The 18,424-nt window shown below is 38.9% G+C and overlaps 1 protein-coding gene across 9 annotated transcripts in view; it reads right to left on the bottom strand.

The window, feature by feature from the left end:
• Positions 1–18,424, bottom strand: part of Anks1b (ankyrin repeat and sterile alpha motif domain containing 1B) — an 895,075-nt gene that overhangs the window by 72,520 nt on the left and 804,131 nt on the right. For 4 of the 9 annotated variants that reach the window (XM_048357586.1, XM_048357604.1, XM_048357596.1 and 1 more), the window contains 2 exons: positions 3,069–3,176; positions 863–1,042 (listed from right to left, as the gene is read on the bottom strand). The exons of 3 other annotated variants lie outside the window; for them this stretch is intronic. In XM_048357586.1, the coding sequence (XP_048213543.1) occupies positions 863–1,042; positions 3,069–3,176 (288 nt within the window). The remainder of the gene's footprint in view (positions 1–862; positions 1,043–3,068; positions 3,177–18,424) is intronic. 2 more of the 9 variants (XM_048357618.1, XM_048357625.1) reach the window with 1 other exon arrangement.

Below are 18,424 nucleotides of genomic sequence, written 5' to 3'. Positions count from 1 at the left end.
TTTAGCAATGATTGGCTCAAGTTTCTGAGCACAGATCCAAAGACAGACTAGAATGAATACTCATATCAAATAGGAATAGTCAGACTGTAACAGAAATCTCTTTTCAATTTGCACGTGTGCACGTGTGTGTGTGTGTGTGTGTGTGTGTGTGTGTCTGTTCTGGAGCTTGAACTCAGGGCCTGAGCATTGTCTCTGAGCTTCTTTGCTCAAGGCTACTGTTCTTCCACTTGAGCCAAAGCTCCATTTCTGGCTTTTTGGTGGTTGAGGATAAGAGTCTCACTGGCTTTTCTGCCTCAGCTGGCTTGAAACCTCTATCCTTAGATCTTAGCCTCCCAAGTAGCTAGGATTATAGGCAGGAGCCACCAGAGCCTGGCTTTTCAGTTATTTATATCAGTAAGCATGATCTTCAGCTCCTCAAGGTAACAATATTAGACGATGCAACTAGACCCAGTAGTACAATTCTATATAAGCTTGCAAGCTTGGGAGGATATTGGCATCATTACATGGAGTTAACCCTCCCCTCCCAACTTCTGTCATATTATTCTACCAATTTACACTTCAAATCTAGAGTTTATCATTCCTCTTCATTATGTCTTGATTCTGACACCATTTTATTCTCTTTAGAGCAAAGATTTCATGGGTACAAGAGATTAGACATGATTTCTTCAGTTAGAATGGATAATGACCATATGGGTATACATTCTTCTGTCTGAAAGGTCTGTTCCAGGCTAGTTCAAGAGAGCAGAGGAGAAAAGACACTCTAAAATGGTAATATTTCACTGTGAGCTACAGTTCAATCTTTAAATGTGTTACCTGATACAGGTGAAAGGCAAACATATCACAGAGGCTATGAGTACCTTACCTGAGCCATCTGCCTCTCCAGTTTTGATCGGGGAATATCATCAAAGTAGTTTTCATTTCTTCTCCTCCTTGCATCGCCCTGCATGATAATGTGAGGAACGTCTAGGGAGCCACCAGTGGTGTAAGTGCTTTGGCTAAGTGATGGAGACAACTGAGGAGGAGTGTGATTACCACTGGGTTCCTGAATGGAAATACATCATGAAATAAATACCATGCTCTCATGGCTAACCTTTGGTTTCAAAATTTTGAAATACTAACAAGACAGACGGTGAGGAGTTATGAATCAACTTCCAAGGAATAAATGACATTCTACCTATATAATCTATATTCCACCACCTTTTCTCTATAAAGAACGCAATCATGTCAATACACACCTCCCTCCATCCCAAGTATTTCAGGTAAAAGTATAAAGAATAAGGCTCTGTTTTCTTAAACCAGTGCTGTGGATGATTACAGGAGGGAGGCAAACCTTTGTTTGGCACCCAGACACTATCATGTGTGTTTACAAGGGAAGGAATTGTGGGCAGGATGTCTTCACCAGTGTAAATGCAGTGATGAGAAGCTAAAATGGGACCTAGTGGGTCCCAAGCTTCCACCAAAGAGTGGTCTGATGATAGGGCCAGGAAAAGGACACAGTACGGCAACACAGCATGTCACACAACATATAGAGACTGCAGAGCAATGCATATAAGGACAGAGAATGCTTTTCAATGGCAAAGACAACCCTAGCTGGAAATTGGCCAGAAGATAAGAGGCTGAGCTTTGGTGCTTTCAATCAGCTGATTCTCTAGGCCATTCTCTCTGAGATGCCCCAGACTGCCTTTGGCCGAGTTATTTCACTTTAGCTGAGGAATTTCTGTCTTTGATCAGTTTTTTTTGTTCCCTCAAGTCTCTTCTGGGGAGTCAGAGTGGGAGGCTCAGAAGGGAAAGGTCAGGGAGCAGGTAAAGTAAGCTGGAAATCATTCCTCCAAGGAGTAATTTCAGAAGAATTACATCAATGGTGCCTACAGCTTCATCCCCTTCCAGATAGCAAGAGATAGCAAGACAATAAAGCCTCTTCCAGCCTCATTTACTCTCCCCACCTAATCTATTGGAGGTGCTCCTCCTAGAGGGAGAAAAATGAGTCTATTTCTTCATGCCCCTCAAGTAGCCTGCACGTATCCCAGTTCTAACTGGGATCATTTTATTCTCCTGACTCTCCTACATCCTATTCTCTTCAATTTCATGGAAACTTTATTTTCTTCTTCAAAGTTGAACCTGACTCAACATTACAACAGTTCCTGTCTTATGGGATCCTGTGCCATCCTGACATCAATGTATCATTTGCTAAAGTTCACTAATCAGAGGCATTTCTCCTCGGGCATTTGTGTCTAAGGCTCATGCTTCGCCCTCATTATCACTCCTACCCTTCTACCTTTTCTGATGCTTGCCAGAGACAGGAATCAGAAGCAAGCAGAGTAAACAGAGCCGAATAAGAACTCAACACTTTGCCAGGGAAATTCCCAGCTTTTGGATGGATTTTTGAAAATATCATGTAGGGTTCATGAAAACCAGGGACTGTCCGCCTACTCCCTTGTCACTGACATCTCCTTAGAAACCATCTCTCTTGAGTTCTCTTTCTCTGTCCCTTCCTTCTCATTTCCCTTCTTCCTTTTGCCTATCTAATACAGTTGCTAAGTTTTCTTCCCCTATTTCTGAAATACAGCTGCAAGAAATACAGGTAGTTTATTAAATAAAGTTTTAGATTCCTTATTCTTAATTTTTCAAGTGGGTAAAAAAATGGTCAATTTTCAATTCTGGAAAAACAGAAGACCCTGAGGTTAATTTTAAATTGATCTTTATACTTAACTGTGGTCTTTGATCGATTTCCTTTCTGTGGGTTTGAGGAACCTGACAGAAAACTCATTTCCTTTCTCTGTATAGATGGGAGTGTGGAATTGGAGGTGAGGGAGTTGACTCTTTATGGGTGGTGATTTGTCAGACTGAATTCTATTTGAGCTATACTTCTGACATTCCAGTGTACATACATTTAAGTAATTATGAAGGCCAAATCTTATTTTACAAAAACATAATCAAAAGAGAAATTGTTTTCTACACTGAGTAGAGAACTGGCTATATAATTCCTGTCCATTGCTTTAGTCATTTTATTGTGCTAAGAACTTGTTGAAGGTAGGGGCAGAGCACTAAATGAATGTAGCATCACTTACCCTGAGGGTGGTGGACCGAGGGGGCTTCTGTGGAGGATCTTCGTGCAGCCTGTCTCCCAGAGAAGCCAAAATGCGTTTCCTGTGGCCAATCAAACTGATTTTTAAAACCTGAAACAACATGTATTTGGATTAACTATTTCATCTGAGAAAACAATATTGTTTCGCATGTCCTAAAACATGAGGAATGAATGTCCAAAGTTAGCTCTTCTCAGTGACAGGTGGGATGTGAAGTCAGGGGCACAGTCAGGGCTAGAAGCTAGGAAGCTGGGGAGTAGAAAAAGGTGGTGGAGGTGGTACCCCTGGACTTTTGCTGCCCTGAGTCCACAGCCAAGAGACCCTTCCAAAATTCAAGCCAAGGTGGATACAGATACAGGTGGTTCATGTCTATAACCCCAGCTACTCAGGAGGCTGAGCTCTGCGAATCCTGGCTCAAAACCAACCTGACCAAATACTTGAAAGTATTATATCCATTTAATCAGCAAAAAGCTAGAACTGGCATGGCTCAATTGGTAGAGCATCAGTGAAAAAAACAAACAAGTGACAGTATAAGGGCCTGAGTTAAAGCCCCAATACTGGCATAAAACAAAATAAAACAAGATGAACCCTCCACCCCTCAGATAGCTGAAAACCCTCCAGTGGTTTTTTACTACTCTTGGAACAAGAGCTAGTTCTTACTTGGCTCACAAGTAATATACCTGGTTGTCTCCATCTTTCTCTCCTGATTCTCTTCCCTCCACACAAGATTCAGTCATAGGGGCAGAGTGACTGCATCTTGAACATCCATACTCGTTCTAGCCTTTGAGGCTCTACCTCTGTTTGTCTATTGGCTTGTAAAGCTCCTCCAGAGATGTTCAGGAACCCAGCGACCTCCCATCCCTCAGTTCACATGTGTCCCCACTGGAAAGGCATTTATCCATCTCTAAGTAGTCCTCAACATCCAATGGAACTAAGAATTGTTCAGAATCTAAATCTCCACACCTGCTCCTGGTGCTTTACAAATGCGAGCCCTTTCAATCTTCCTAAACATGTGTGCCTGGAAATTCTCCTTACAGTTGAGGAAGCTAAGGTTCAGAGTCGTTCCGTCACAACCTAAATATGCGGAGGCACTCAGGAAACAATCAGGTTTGCCCAATTTCAAAGCTGTTTGACTCCGAGGCATACACTGGAAAGCTATCTTTAAATATTGCCGATTTTTAAAATAAATTATTATGAATCCACTAAAAAATGTATTTACCCCTTCTGTAAGAATGTTTATGATTCCAGGGTATAACAACTTCTGATGGGCAACTAGTTTCCAAAGTATTTCAAAAGGAAAATGCTTCCCCTCTCTTCAAGTTTTACAGCAGAAAAGTAAGCATTTCTTTGGCACATAAATTGTGCTGTGTTGAGTTGTTATTTGTTAGCCTATTGGTTTTTCTGCCTAAATCAATCTAGGTTTTTAAGTGGCCCTCTAACCTGTTCCTTTTGTATTCACCCCCTGCCCCATGCCTTTAGTGATGATGGGATGACAAATATTAACTGAGGCAAGTGTCTACCTGTACCACATGCTCTTTACAAACTTTATAAGCTTTCATCTTCCCAGGTTGATGAATCTTACTCTTTGTAAATATGTTTTCATAAAGCAGCTCTTCTTTCCCATAAGTTATTTTACTTAGCTTTCTCTGGACCTTCTTCCACCTTATGATAGCTGTTTAAGGTTTGTGGAAAAAAATGGTTTGTAATATTCCAGGTATGGGGCTGGGGATATGGCCTAGTGGCAAGAGAGCTTGCCTCGTATACATGAGGCCCTGGGTTCGATTCCCCAGCACCACATATACAGAAAACGGCCAGAAGTGGCGCTGTGGCTCAAGTGGCAGAGTGCTAGCCTTGAGCAAAAAGGAAGCCAGGGACAGTGCTCAGGCCCTGAGTCCAAGGCCCAGGACTGGCCAAAAACAAAAAAACAAAAAAACAAAAAAACATTCCAGGTATAAGTGAACCATAGTTTTATGCCTGAGCAGGACACTGTTTTGTGTGTGTGTGCACACGCACGTGCATGCGTGCAGGTCTTAAGGTTTGAATTCAGGGCCTAGGTGCCATCCTTGAGCTTTTTTTTTTTTTTCCCCTCAAGGCTAATGCTCTACCACTTGAGCCACAGATCCACTTCTGACTTTTTTTTTTATTGTTATTTGGAGATAAGAGTCTCACAGACTTTCCTGCTCAAGGTGGTTTTGAACTGCAATAATCAGATCTCAGCCTCCTAAGTAGCTCGGACTATAGGCATATGCCACCAGCCACTAGCTTATTTTCTGCTTTTAATGTTACCTTTAAAATATTCTTCCTAAGCACACCTGAACAGTCTGGCTGGTTTTTAGCTGCAGTTGGAGTAGCTAGAGACAAAGGCACATGCTAAAATGTATTAATGTTTGCTACAGCTGATAGTTCAAAACCCTTTAATCTTGAAAGAATGGTTTATTTTTCTCTATATTCCTTATCTTACTGTTGTCATCCATGCAGAGGCCCATATGCCATCCCTTTGCCCACTCACGTACCCTGTGTTGTGTTTCTGCATTTATATTAGCCAGCTTGACATTTCACTACCTGGAAGAGCTTAGCAGATTTTTGCAAATCTGGATATTTCACTATGTACTTTCTTTTAGATGATTTATAAATATGCTAAGTAAGTGTGGTCCCAGTGCTCAGTACTTGCAGCAGCATTATTTATACCATCCATAGAAATGCCCTTATAATCTTGCATTGTTTTTTTTTTTAAAGCACCAAGATCAAAGAGTTCCTCCATATTAGAAAAATACAACATTGACCTTTCAAAGACACTTTGCAAGTCTAAACATACTATGGTTGGTTTCTTATTCTCTTTTATTCTCATTCTCAGGTGCTTTGCCAACGGCTTCTATGGGATATACATTCCTCCCATAAAATCCCCACAGCTTTTCTTCCAATAGATAACCGGACCTGATGCCGATGGGGTGACCATGAGCCACCGAATCCTGGTAAGAAATGTTTTCACAGCAATAAAGTCGCTCAGAATTACTTTGACAAACAACTGACACTAAAGAACAAATAACTGTAGTAGAAAAGAACTGGTGTACCCCTCAGTTGCTATTCATTTCCTCTCTCACACTCAATTTTGGGCAAGCGATCTGACTTGTCTGATCTCTGTTTTCTCATCTGCCAGAGGAAGAAGTATTAGTGCCAATCTCTAGTGTCAGTGGGAAAATGAAAAAGAAATTACGAGAAAGATGGCACAATGCACGGAAATAGAAAATTTGACCTTCACTGTGTGCTTGTTTCAGAGAATGACCTGAAGATGCAAAGAAATCTTCATTCAGAAGAACTAGGTCTTGGTTGTTCTCATAAAGCTAATCATGTCAAATAAGCTGGTGCTTTGCATAGAGAGATCTGATTCACTTTGGAAGAGCTCTCATTGGAGCAACTTATCCCAGTAAGAATGCATTTGATTTCTAGTTATTTATTTGGGCACAGACCTATTTTAAAAGAATATATGTTTTTCTTCTTCTATCCACTCTGTTTAATCCTCAAGAGGAGGTAAACTGAGGTATTCCTCTACCCTGGAGCTCTGTTGCTGACTCCTCTACAGAATGACAAAGAAGGCAGTAGGTGGATTAAGTAGATAACAAATTAACATAGAATCCTGACTCACATCAAGAAGATGTGGGTAACTCTCCTTACTTATTAGAAATGGTCTCATATTACATGATATGGACAATAATGGCCATTTATCCAACATTTCCTGTGTTCAAGTTCTGTATAATAGTTGTGCTAACATACATGTTCATTATACACATGTACAAATATCTTATTTAATACTTAAAGTAATGGTATCATTCCTGTTTTATAGATGCAATACCTGAGGGCAGAAACACTGAGTAACTTGTCCAACATCATGCTAATAACAGGGGCCACGACTGGGAACTGCTGGGGTCTGTCTGCATTTGAGTTTTTAAAAGAAATTGTGTATTCTCTGAATTTGATTCTTTACCTGCTCATCCACTATGTTCCTCTTCCCGCTATTAACCTCTGTACCTTCTAATCTTATCTATCTATAGGTTATGCCATAGTGGGACTTCTTATGGTGTTTTTTATTTTGTTTAAAACATTCATATTGGGTCTTGGGCATTCAAAAATAATCTAATTTTGGACAAGGCTCATAACAGATTTAAAAGTTTCTTGCAAAAATACATACAAAGACTAAGGATAGGAAATTCTCATTACTAATATCAGAATTGTAGGTAGGTAACATTTGGTCTCACAATAACCAACTCAACAGTAAAAAATTTGATTGCCAAGACAATACAGAGAGAATATTCCAAAGGAAAATTGTCATTATGGAAAAGTTAAATCCAAAGGCAATTGGGTTTGCCTTCAGTGAGAATAGCTCAATCTCTGATTATCTTTGTAATTAGAGCTGTGAAATAGTGGAATCCCTAGCTTTAATAACCTGAAAACCTTTTGTTGAAATGAAAAAAAAAATACCCGCAAACAATGGTTACTGTGGTAGTGTCTGTTGAGTTTTAATTACTGCTTGGGTGCAAACTAGAATTCAAATGAGAGTAAAAGATAAAGTAATGGTAATATATTGGGCACTTAGTTACACCAAGTTACTGAGGCAATTTAGTTCAACTCAGAAACAAGTGAGTTTCTGCCAGAAACTATTTGCAAGATCTAAAGGGTAACCTTGACTAACAGAGCTTACAATATTGATGAGACTGGACACAAATAGCTGAAGTCTTAAACCATTAACTAAGAAAAAAAAAAACACTGTACAGATGAACATAAAAAAGTGGCTCCAATGGCAGAGCTCTAATAACAAATATGTTGCTGCAGGTTTTTTTTGTTGTTGTTTGTTTTTGCTGGTCCTGGGGCTTGAACTCAGAGCCTGGGCTCTGTTCCTAAGCTTCTCTGTGCTCAAGGCTAGTGCTGTACCACTTGAGCCACAGCTCCACTTCCGACCTTTCCTGAGTAGTTTACTGGAGTTAAGAGTCTCATGGACTTTCCTGCCTGGGCTGGCTTCAAACCATGATCCTCAGATCTCAGCCTCTTCAGCAGCTAGGATGACAGGCATGAGTACCCAGCTAGTTGCTACATATTTTAAAAAATGGTTTTCATTACACCTATCATAGAAGAAATGCAGATCAAAGGCAAAGAATACTGTTAAAACAACATAGGCCTTCAGGAGTTTTCTCCAGCACCAATTTAAACAGGAAAACCTCAGCAACCCTGCTGCAAATGTGGGCAGTAGGAGAATATCTGGGCTGAGTGACAATGCCATAATATTATGCCCCTGTCTTTGAAGTGTCTGAATTTAGCTGTGGGAATTCTGCCAGATCATATCATGACATTACCCTTGATCCGAATAGCTCACACCAGAAAATATGTCACAGCAAAGCCGAAAATCATGGTAGTTAAATTTTCTCTTTTTAAATTTAATGTGATGTTAAACATGCTAAGTTTAATGTTACATAAATTAAATGTGTTTTCTTTAGTCTCACATTAAAAGTTGAACATCTTTATTATACTAATAATGCTTTTTCAAGAGAAGTTATCTGTGAGTTATTAACATTTAGGTATATATAATTCCTTTCATTTCCTCCCTCCATACTTTGTGGTTTCCATATTTTAAGTAAATCTTTCATCATGATTTTTTTCACTTAATATTAAAGTTAAAGAACTTAGCTTTACACTAAATTAAGCTAAGCTAAGAACTTACCAGTACTGGAGATTGATCTGAGGGCCTCACTTATGCTAGACTAGCATTCTACCACTACTTAGGCCATGTTCCAAGTCTTCTGTGTTTTACTTTGTTTTTGAGACAGGGTCTCAGTAACTTTCCTGAGGCTGGCCTTGAACTTTCTATCCTCTTGCCTCTGCCTCAGGAGTAGCTGGGATAATGGACATATACTACCACATCTGGCTGAGTAGACATTTTAAAGTAACTCAACTTAATATTGCTTGTATAGTATTTCATAATTCATTAAACATTCCCTTATTGTTAGAAACAGAGTTTGCGCTTTTCTGCATAACAAATATTATACTGCTTAAAAATCTCATTACTCTAGAGTTTCCATTTTCATTGTCATTTTGAGTAGATGCAATATGAAAAACACTAAACGACACTGCAAGAATACACGAGTCACAAGGCAAAGTCATGTAGTTACAGTCTGTCTCCATGTTCTGCATGAAATCTCAATCCATTTACTGCTGGCTGGACCAAGTCCTCTAGGGTAAAGCACAAATCCACATAATGTTCCTCAGTGTCACAATTTGCATTTGTTATGTTTTGGAGTTAAGATTTAGCTGACAGATATGAAATAGCACATATAGCTAGAAATCTCCAGAGATGCCACATGCGGCAATGCTGAGCTCAGGAGTGATCCCAGTTATCACCATCGTGGGACTGCATGCTTTGTATTTCTGGAGTTTTAATAAGGGGAGAAAGAAATTTCATCATGCATTTGGAGCCTCCTTCCATTTTGTTTTTTGAAAGAAGAGTAGATAATTCCCTCTTTTCTTTCTGGATACTTGTCAACTAGTGAGAGCAGCTCCTAGGTGAGTCTGTGGAGCTCATTCTTAGTGTGGCCTCTTCTAACCAAAATGCTGAGTAGTTCTAATGCTTTTAAGTGCTGAGAATGGAAGTTTATTTGCTTTATACTCACTTGCAGAACTAAAACTACAATTAAATGTAAAAAGGCTCCCTCCCCACAATTCGATTAATTATTTCTAAGAATACTTCCACCTAAGAGCAACAAGGCAATGTGCCTATGGATCATTCCATCTCAACTTTTACAATCTTAGAGGCAGGCTCTCATGTGAACTTGCATCCAATTGACTCATTTGTTGGACTGCAGTAATCCATGACTGAACTGGTATGGGGGACCTCAGAAGCAGAAAGCCATAACATTTGGATCTTGCCCATGCTCTTCTTCTAGTAAGGGACCTTTCATACTTTGGAGTTGTGATATAAAGTGGACAATAAAAATCCCAATCAACAAAAATTTGTATAGGGGTGTACATATGCACATATGCCACTATATATGAACAAATATCCCTTTCTATTTTCCTCTTTGTCTCTCTTGTATTTATCCATTCATCTATCTTTAGATAGATAGAGACAGACAGACAGATAGATAATGTCTATACAGCTTTCCCAACTGGAAAAGGATCCTGAGGATTCAATGAGAATGACTATGAAGCTGCCCTAGAAATTGTAAAACACTATTTTCTTTATGAGTATCATAGAGGGTTAAACTTTGCTAAACTTATAATTGAATAACTCTATTAGTAATATTTTAAATATTACCTGTTACTTAAATGTATTATTATGAATGTCTCTATAAAAATGTACCTTTCATTTCCTTAGCTCTTTCTCTAACTTCCTTAGTCCTTCCCTTCATATACATACTCTGTGTATTCTAGAATATGCTTCCCCCGTCATAATCTTGTAAGGATTTCAGGATCTACGTAAAGCTTTTTCCTCGCTCACTTTGGATTACATTTGCCTCTTTCTTTGAATTTTCCTAGTATTTGTGGGCTGCTGTTGACACCTGACACCTCGTGGCATGTACAGCTAGCTCTCTTTTTATGTGTAGATGCTTTAACAGATCAACCTGACTGCAAGCTCTGGGAAGCAGATACAGTAGCCCTGCATCCTAGGCTCCCTCAGGGCACAGGGCATACAAGTAAACTTCAAAGGTGCACTCCTAAGGTTCTCAACTCTGATCATTTTCAAGATGGACAACATGTGAATCGGGGCAATGTCTCTGAAAGGCAAAGAGGAAAGGAAAAGAACACTCATCTCTTCTTTTCCTTTCTACCCTCAAGACTTTCCTACTTCTCCTGAGCTTTAGCACCTTTATTTATATACCCAACCTTACCATAGGTTACATAAGAGTTTCTTGCCCTTTACCAGTTTTAATACTTCATTTTCACAGCATTACCTAAACAAAATATCCTTATCAGTTTTCCAACTTCTCTTTTCCTTCTGTTATTACTTGTCAAAATAACCAGCAAATAACAGTTTGTATGACAGATGCCAACAAAATACAACCATATTAAAAGATTCCAAATTATATAGATCAAAGGATAGCGTGAGAAAGAGTGAGGAAGGGGAAATGCATGTTTCTGACTACAGTCTGTTTCAACAAACAGGAAATAGTAATTATGAGGAAATGAGATAATCTTTGCAAGGGAAAAGAGACATTAATGGTATGATTGCCTCTGAGCCATCTAAGAGTTCTGGAGGTACAAAGTACAAAGCCTTCTTTGTAATCAATGAGAATCTTAGTTGAGGGTTGTTTTTTTTTTTTTTTTTGGTAAAGCTCTGTGAATTACCTCTTGATGAAGGTACTAATTTTCTGATTATATTTTCACATAAACATTGCTCTAGAAGATTAAAAAATGCAAAACAAACCAACCAATTGGTCCTAATTTCCCTGTAAGTTTCTTTCCAAGTACAGCTTGCTGCAAGTTAGGTTTTCATAGAGGCGTTTGCCTCAATCAATAACCCAATCACTAGGATGACTGAGGCAAACATTGATTTGAATTTTGTTGAAACTGGCAAGTTTGTGCAATATTCCACATTATGAAATTATTTGATGGGATGTGATGAAGTGCTAACAGTGTCTAGAAACTGCAAATCTCTCTGTGTTTTGTCAATATTACAAAATGTTTTGCATCTTCTTTTCCAGCTTTCAACTTTTGACATAATAAAACTTAAGATCAATTATATTGTATGATTCATGATCTCATTGCAGTAAATAAAATTATGGCTATCAAACTTCATTGTTGACATATAAAATAGAATAAAATGTGAAAAATATCCGTATCTGTAAAGAGAGGTTCTACAACAAAATGGACCTGAAAAGACAGTCTTGGGTGAGGTCCTGGTCATTCAAGTTTTGGATTGTGAACCATCTTTTCTGTTCCGGTGATGCTTTGCTCTCCGTTGTTTTTCTACCTTCACGGTATCTAACACCTCCACAGAGGACAGAACAGTGAAGAGACAATGAGTTCAATCCAGTCAGTTCTATTTCTTGTCAGCAGCTCTGATAAAAGAATCTGATGGGGGAGGAGATAGAAATCAATCTAAAACTAGCTAAAAATTAAGCTTTAAAAAATATATCCTGGGCTGGGGATATAGCCTAGTGGCAAGAGTGCCTGCCTCGGATACACGAGGCCCTAGGTTCGATTCCCCAGCACCACATATACAGAAAACGGCCAGAAGCGGCGCTGTGGCTCAAGTGGCAGAGTGCTAGCCTTGAGTGGGAAGAAACCAGGGACAGTGCTCAGGCCCTGAGTCCAAGGCCCAGGACTGGCCAAAAAAAAAAAAAAAAAAAAAAAAAAATATATATATATATATATATATATATATATATATATATATCTCCTTGTGTTTTACTTAGTCTAGCTGTATTACTGCAATTTAGGATTTGGGTGCTCACCATATTTTAACCTGTTTGTGTTGGGGAAAAGGGTGCTAGGGTTTAAAAAATGTACTTCTAAGGAAAGCAGAGGTTGCCAGTACCAAGGGGAGGTGCAAGATGTCAAAGGACAGGGTAGTGCCAATGAGAGAGATTCTGGAGAATCCCTTTATTCTACTACTTCCTTCACATCACTATTTCAAACCTCTTTGTCTTCTGGAGAGTCACATCACAGAATAAAGCTGGGAACTGATATATCACCATTAATATGACTAAAAGAAAAAAAAAAGATCGACAACACCAGGTTGTGAAGAAGATGCAGAAGAACTTGGGCCCTTGTATAGCTAGCAGAAATACTACTTTTGGAAAACTGGTGTCTCTAGCAAACGTGACTCTATTTCTGAAAATACAACCCAGCAGGAACACATGTACTAGCCATTCAGAAGAAATTAAAACCTATTTAAATAACATTATTCAGGACTGGCTCAATGGTAGAGTGCTTGCCTAGCATTCATGAAGCCCTGGGTTCAATTCCTCGGTACCACATAAACAGAAAAAACTGGAAGTGGCACTGTGGCTCAAGTGGTAGAGAGTGCAGCCTTGCACAAAAGAAGCTCAAGGACAGTGCCCAGGCCTTGAATTCAAGCTCCAGGGCTGGCAAAAAAAACCCAACACCCATTATTCATAATATCTAAAACTTAGCAACAATCAAAATGTCCCATCTCAACTGGTGAACAGATAAATAAAATGGACAAATTAATGAAATGGAATTTTTTTTCAGGAATAAAAGAGTGAGCTTACAAGGATAAGTTATAGTATGGATGGATCTCAAAAATATTAAGTAAAAGAAGCTGAGCACAAAAGATTATATATTACATGACTCCATCTATTTGCTGTTTCTAAACAACTGCATGCATAAAACTATATATAAAACTATATAGAGAGAAAGGGAGATCAGTAGCTTTCTGGGATAGAAATGGAAGCAGCACCTGTCTATGGCATGTATGAAGAAATGTTGGGATAGGGAAAATGTTCTAAAACTGGGTTGTGTGGAAGGTTGGACAGTTGTGTTGGTTTATTAAAACTTATTTTTACCTAAAATGGGTGATTTTCATGATCTGTAATTATGTTGCAATAAAACCTATTACAATAAAAAGAAAATGTTGGGAGAAACCATTCAGTGTTCAGAAGGAATAGTATAAATAAGCCATTTCTGAAGACTATAGTTCAGGATGCTCCAGAGAGAGAGACCTCTATACTCATGGACTATCACTTACCAGCTGGACAACATATAAACTGCAAGATGCCCAGCTCATCTTAAGGGAAATGTGACCTACAGGGTAGCTTTGCTCTGGGAACCTAGTGTTGTTTAGCTAAAGGTTGATGGAGGAATACCATATACTTTGTTATATGTGTATAGTAACATTTATACTTCCTATATGTGGATATACTTTTGATGGTCCCTTAAAAGATCCTTTAAAATTCCCTTTCCAGCTGTGTCAACTTCTGTGACAGGAAGCAGCAATCACTGAGTTTTGGGGGTATCTAGACACCATCTTGCTAACCTTACCTGACCAGATTGGTAATCATCTCCACTTTAGAGATAAATGAATGGTAGCCAGGCACTAGGGACTCATGCCTGTAATCCTAGCTACTCAAGAGGTTGAGATTTGAGGACTGCAGTTCAAAGCTAACCCAGCAAGAAAGTCTACGAGGCTTTCATCTCCTATTAACTACCAAAAAGCCAGTAGCAGATCTGTGGCTAAAGTGGCAGAGTGCTATGCTAGCCTTGAGCAAAAAAGTTCATGGACAGTGCCTAGCTAGGCCTTGAGTTCAAGCCACAGGACAGGCAAAAAGAAGGAAAAAAAGAAGAAAAAATTAGAAAAGGAATAAATGAATGGATGTTAAGGAACTAGTTAGAGTGTTGCTAGAACCCAAATGTGGTTCTGACTCCCAAACTTGTTCTTTATATTCGTCATATCATGCCGCCAATTCTCTCCAGAACTTCCATGAAGCTCAAGGGAGATCATTTTAATGGAAATCTAGCAGCACCATGCCTGGCACTTATCTTCTCCTCAAAAGATGTTGTTGTCTCTTCCCCAGAGACTCATTTAAGTATAACCTGGGTGCCATCCTAAGTGGTGGTGCTGTATTGTGCATTAGAATATGAATTCTGAAGTCTATTCTGTACCTTTTCGAGCTTATCAATAAACCTAAGAACACAGAAACGTGTCTGTGGAATTTTCTTTTCCTGCTGACCACTTTCCAAAGTCCTTATTGCCAGAATAGGAAGCCAGAACTGGGAAAGGCAGTGGAGATTTGAGTACTATCTGAAATCTGTCAGTTAGTAATGAGACTTAGATAATTAAAACTCTTTTTAAAATTAAAGTAATTTTCGAAGGCTGCATTAGTGTTTCAGTATTGCATGATACAACTTCAATTACCTTTATAAAATGAAGTAGTGCATTAAGTAATGGAAGCATATGATGTGCATATGAAATGCATGTGATTTTCATTTCACTTAATTTATCTACGGTTAAAATGATCCTTGTTTTGCATCCTTTTTGAAAAAGGTATGCGTTTTGTTTCTTCTCCTGCCCGGGTGCAGTGTGTTGATGGTTCTTTCCTTCTTTCTTGGATATCTGGAGTTCTGCACTGCATCTGAGTCATGCTGGGAAAGACCATTTGTCACTGGGACATAGAGCTGCTGCCGGAGGTGGCTGAAGAATGCATACGGGCCCAGCAGTATTCTGAAAGACTGCTCATTTTCATAAATAAATTCTTGGGAGCTGTTGGTTATCACTGTCTCTTGTACTAAAAACAAGAACTTGGGCTGGGGATATAGCCTAGTGGCAAGAGTGCCTGCCTCGGATACACGAGGCCCTAGGTTCGATTCCCCAGCACCACATATACAGAAAACGGCCAGAAGCCGCGCTGTGGCTCAAGTGGCAGAGTGCCTTGAGCGGGAAGAAGCCAGGGACAGTGCTCAGACCCTGAGTCCAAGGCCCAGGACTGGCCAAAAAAAAAAAAACAAGAACTTGTGAGTTACCTAAAAGTTCTAGTTCATAGACGTTTCATTGTAGAAAGCAATCCTGGTCTCGTGTATGCATGTATCTCCATGTACATGTATGTGTACCCCTCTTACTTTTCTCTCCATTTTTCTCTTGGCCTAGGCCAGCTGAGGTTCACAGAGCTGGAGTATGAGGAGTTTAATTATAAAGATGAGGAGTTGTCAGCTGTTGACAGTATTGGTCACTCAATCCTAGTGGCTATGGTGGGTAATCAGGTTGGCCTGTGAAATGGATGAACTATAAGCCCTTCTGGAGAGAAGAGAGGGTTTGGAGGATGGAGCCTGTCTTAGAAGCCAGGACACCTTATTTGTAATAGGGGTCAATTCTATCATGTTCTTCAGCCCCCAGGGGCAGGCTCCAATGTATTTTCACATGAGCTGGGCTATCTCTATGTAATGTCCCTCACCTCTTTTCCATCTGGTGAACTCCTACTGTGCTTCCAATATTTCAATTCCAAGCTCAAATACTATTTTTGTGAAAAGTGAAAATTCTGCCAATACCTTTTGCCACTGACTCATATCATTGGTGCTACTGTTTACAAGCTTCTTTCTCTTGGTCGACAACTTTTGGAAGGCAGAAATAATCCATATTCTCAGTGTATTTCTAGCATGTAGCATAGTTGAAAGTGGCAGAAAACCAAATCCAAGAAGCCAAAACAAATAAGCCTCCAAGTAAATAACAGCAACAGAACTTTTGAATGACTATATCAAATTAGTCCACAAAAATTTTAGATTACATTAAAATATATATAAATGCTTATATGATTAACATGTAGAAAGCTGTACATATTTAACATGCATTTCTTTATGAGTTAGGGGATATATACTCAAAATCATTACTACAATCAAAACCATAAACATTATCATAAAATATTATTAGCTGTTGGCTAAAAAGCTAGTAAAATATTATATTATAAACATATTATTTAAACTTATTTGCTACTGCCACTATGCTGTATAGTAGATTACCAATATTTATCTTGCATGACTGAAACTTTGTATCTCTTGACAATAGCATTTCTGTTTTTCCTTCTCTCCCAGCCCTAGACTAATACCATTCTACTCTCAACAGAATGTGGGTCTTGACTATTTTAGATTCCACATGTAAGTGAAGCCAGTGAAGTGCCAGACCTAACTCATTAAGCACAATGTCCATGTCCTCTAGGTCCATCTATATTGTTATAAAAGGCAAGATTTCCTTCTATTTCAAGGCTGAATAACAGTGCATTATATGAACAGATCACTTTTGTATACTCAAGCACAGATGGACATATAGGTTGTTTTCACACATCAGATACTGTTAATAATGAATGCTGCAGTCATGATGGCAATGTAGGTATCTTTTTTTTTTTTTTTTTGGCCAGTCCTGGGCCTTGGACTCAGGGCCTGAGCACTGTCCCTGGCTTCTTCCCGCTCAAGGCTAGCACTCTGCCACTTGAGCCACAGCGCCGCTTCTGGCCGTTTTCTGTATATGTGGTGCTGGAGAATCGAACTTAGGGCCTCGTGTATCCGAGGCAGGCACTCTTGCCACTAGGCTATATCCCCAGCCCAACAATGTAGGTATCTTTTGGAGATCCTGATTTAAATTCCTTTGGATAAATACCCAGAAGTATGGTGGTTTGATCATATGGTATTTCTATTTTTAATATATGTTTATTTTGTATCAGGTTGCAAGCTTGTTGTTCAAAATTCTAAGTTCAAGATGGTAAAAGAAGAACAACCACTTCTAAGAAGCAGGTGCTAAAGTAGCAAATGGAAAAGTAATCTCTTTGTCAATTCATCATAGCTTACAAGTTTCCAAACAACAACACTAATCAGACAAAAAAATGACTTAAGACTTTGACAGAAAATGAGAGTCATTATCTCCATTTCTCTCTAAACTCATTATCTACATATATTACTGTCTTTCACCTTAAGGTAATTGCCAAATTAAGCTGATGAGAACAACAGCATACAATGAAAAATTGGTAATTTTTTCTTGCATTGGCCTAAGATGATGACAATGTGAAGCATGTCATTAATTAACTTAAAGTCATTCATATAGTGAGCACTTGACACTCATGAGATGTGTAATTCATGATGAAAATGCCACAGTGTTAATATCACAATTACTGAGCACATCAAGTTTTCTTCTTCTCATGCCTAAACCAAATCTTGCTGAAATCCTTGTCCAATGTGTGTGTGTGTGTGCGTGCGTGCGCTGTACCTGGGGCTTGAACTCAGGGCCTGGATGCTGTCCCGGAGGGTTTGTTTTTTTGCTCAAGGCTAGTGCTCTACCATTTGAGCCACAGTTCCATTTATAGCTTTTTTTTTTTTTTGTAACTATTTGGAATTAACTGTCTCACAGACTTTCCTGCACAGGTTAACCTTGAACTGTGATCCTCAGCTCTCAATTTCCTGAATATTTAGGATTATAGGAGGTGTGAGACACTGCTACCAGGCCCTTGGTACAAGTTTTTATGAGATTCAAATAATCTGTGATGTTTGGATGATGTTTGGATGTTTAAATGCCAAAGTTCATTCCCAATGCATTACATATGTATATACATATACACACATATGCATACATACAGGCACATGTATATATGCATACACACATATATGTGCCTATATGTATGTATAAATGCATACATATATAGTCATACAAGTACCTTCATTTTGAAAATTATTTCAGGTCAAATGTCTCAAATGCTGAAATCCCATATTTGAATTATCTGACATGAAAGTGGTTTTCTTTCCTCAGCACTTTTTTTTTTTAATATTTAGTTTTGTCTCTCATCAGGGTTCATTAAAAATGGTATTTATATCATGTGAACATGACAGAATGTGTTGAAGGCTCCCTCCGGGAAAAC

The sequence above is a fragment of the Perognathus longimembris genome, chromosome 1 (assembly GCF_023159225.1).
Source record: "Perognathus longimembris pacificus isolate PPM17 chromosome 1, ASM2315922v1, whole genome shotgun sequence".
NCBI lineage: Eukaryota > Metazoa > Chordata > Mammalia > Rodentia > Heteromyidae > Perognathus > Perognathus longimembris.
Note: the sequence above shows the minus strand (reverse complement) of the source record. Positions and strands in the feature narration are given on the sequence as shown.